Source organism: Myotis davidii, unplaced genomic scaffold (genome assembly GCF_000327345.1).
Source record: "Myotis davidii unplaced genomic scaffold, ASM32734v1 scaffold59, whole genome shotgun sequence".
In the NCBI taxonomy this organism is placed as follows: Eukaryota; Metazoa; Chordata; class Mammalia; order Chiroptera; family Vespertilionidae; genus Myotis; species Myotis davidii.
The window spans coordinates 1,515,837-1,516,275 of record NW_006293001.1 but is presented as its reverse complement, the minus strand read 5'-3'; the positions used below and the strand labels follow the sequence as shown (position 1 = coordinate 1,516,275).

At 60.1% G+C, this 439-nt stretch overlaps 1 protein-coding gene across 1 annotated transcript in view; it reads left to right on the top strand.

Moving 5' to 3' along the window:
- The window catches only part of RBMS1 (RNA binding motif, single stranded interacting protein 1), a 227,848-nt gene that overhangs the window by 187,246 nt on the left and 40,163 nt on the right, over positions 1-439 (top strand). Inside the window, exon 6 of the mRNA XM_006766478.2 lies at positions 164-204. Within this exon, the coding sequence (XP_006766541.1) occupies positions 164-204 (41 nt within the window). The remainder of the gene's footprint in view (positions 1-163; positions 205-439) is intronic.

Sequence of the window (439 nt, the reverse complement as noted above, 5' to 3'; positions counted from 1 at the left end):
CCTAAGCAACCGTTAAAATGGAATGACCAGAACGACTGGTCACTATGATACATACTGACCACCAGGGGGCAGATGCTCAATGCAGGAGCTGTCCCTGGTGGTCAGTGCGCTCACCCTGTGGGCGTTGGACTCACAGTTAGTGAAGGCAGCTGCAGCAAGCGAGAGCCTCTCCCGACTCCACGGCAGCACTACCAAGCAGTGGCAGCAGGCACAGTGGGTGGGGATGAGCATGAGCAGCACGGTGCCTGGCCTCAGTTCGGGCTCCTCCCTGGCCACCGGCCGCTTGACAAATTGCTATATCCCTTGGGGGATGTCCGACTGCTGGTTTAGGCCTGATCCCCGCAGGCCAGGCTAGGATCAGGCCTAAACTGGCAGTCGGACATCCCCCAAGGAGTCCCGGTTTGCGAGAGGGTGCAGGCCAGGCTGAGGCAACTCTCCC